This window comes from Penaeus monodon, chromosome 24, assembly GCF_015228065.2.
Source record: "Penaeus monodon isolate SGIC_2016 chromosome 24, NSTDA_Pmon_1, whole genome shotgun sequence".
Lineage (NCBI taxonomy): Eukaryota > Metazoa > Arthropoda > Malacostraca > Decapoda > Penaeidae > Penaeus > Penaeus monodon.
In genome coordinates this window covers 6,806,985-6,807,659 of record NC_051409.1, presented here as the reverse complement: position 1 = coordinate 6,807,659, position 675 = coordinate 6,806,985, and the positions used below count along the sequence as shown (strand labels likewise).

Below are 675 nucleotides of genomic sequence, written 5' to 3'. Positions count from 1 at the left end.
CGTGTTTGCAAAGGGGAAAAGAAGCGTACGTGATAAGAAAGAAGAAACTAAAAAAATAAATAAACCTTATACGAAAGATAGACAGTTTGAACATGAAAATGTATTACAAGAAAGAGAGATAATAAGAAAATAAATATTGTAAAAAAAATATGAAAAATTATAACAAAAAACATGCACTTTCTCTATCAGTTTCTTACTGTAGCTGCATTCTCTTATTTGAGTGCTTATCATTTCATCACATTATCTCCATATCCCCTATTCCCTCATCGACCTATTCGTACAGTCTTATTCCTTGTCCATTAACATCTATGCGTCCAGTGGTATATTATCCTTCTGTCTGTACATTCAGAAAATCTCTTTATTACATTGTAAATTCTTTTAAGTAAAATCACGAGGTACTCACCAGGGACGACCCAAGTCACACCTTTATTGAAGACAATACCCAAATACCAGTAGTAAGTCAGCGGCAGGGCCACTAACATTATCACGAGGTAGTACCACTTCTTCATACCACTACTGTGTTTCTCGTTCACTTAAGGGGAGAAAAGAAACGAAAAAAAGTCAGTTTAGATTCACTTATTTGCATGGAAATGTGGTGGAAAGGGTGATAATGACCTGGAAAGAATTAAAGTGAGGGTAAAAGGAAGGGGAGAAGATTCTTTGACAATGGAGACA

The 675-nt window shown here is 35.1% G+C and overlaps 1 protein-coding gene across 1 annotated transcript in view; it reads right to left on the bottom strand.

The window, feature by feature from the left end:
- Window positions 1-20: 20 nt before the first annotated feature.
- The window catches only part of LOC119588986, a 5,798-nt gene continuing 5,143 nt past the window's right edge, over window positions 21-675 (bottom strand). The window contains exon 2 of the mRNA XM_037937589.1: window positions 21-532. Coding sequence (XP_037793517.1) covers window positions 300-532 — 233 coding nt within the window. The 3' untranslated portion in view covers window positions 21-299. The remainder of the gene's footprint in view (window positions 533-675) is intronic.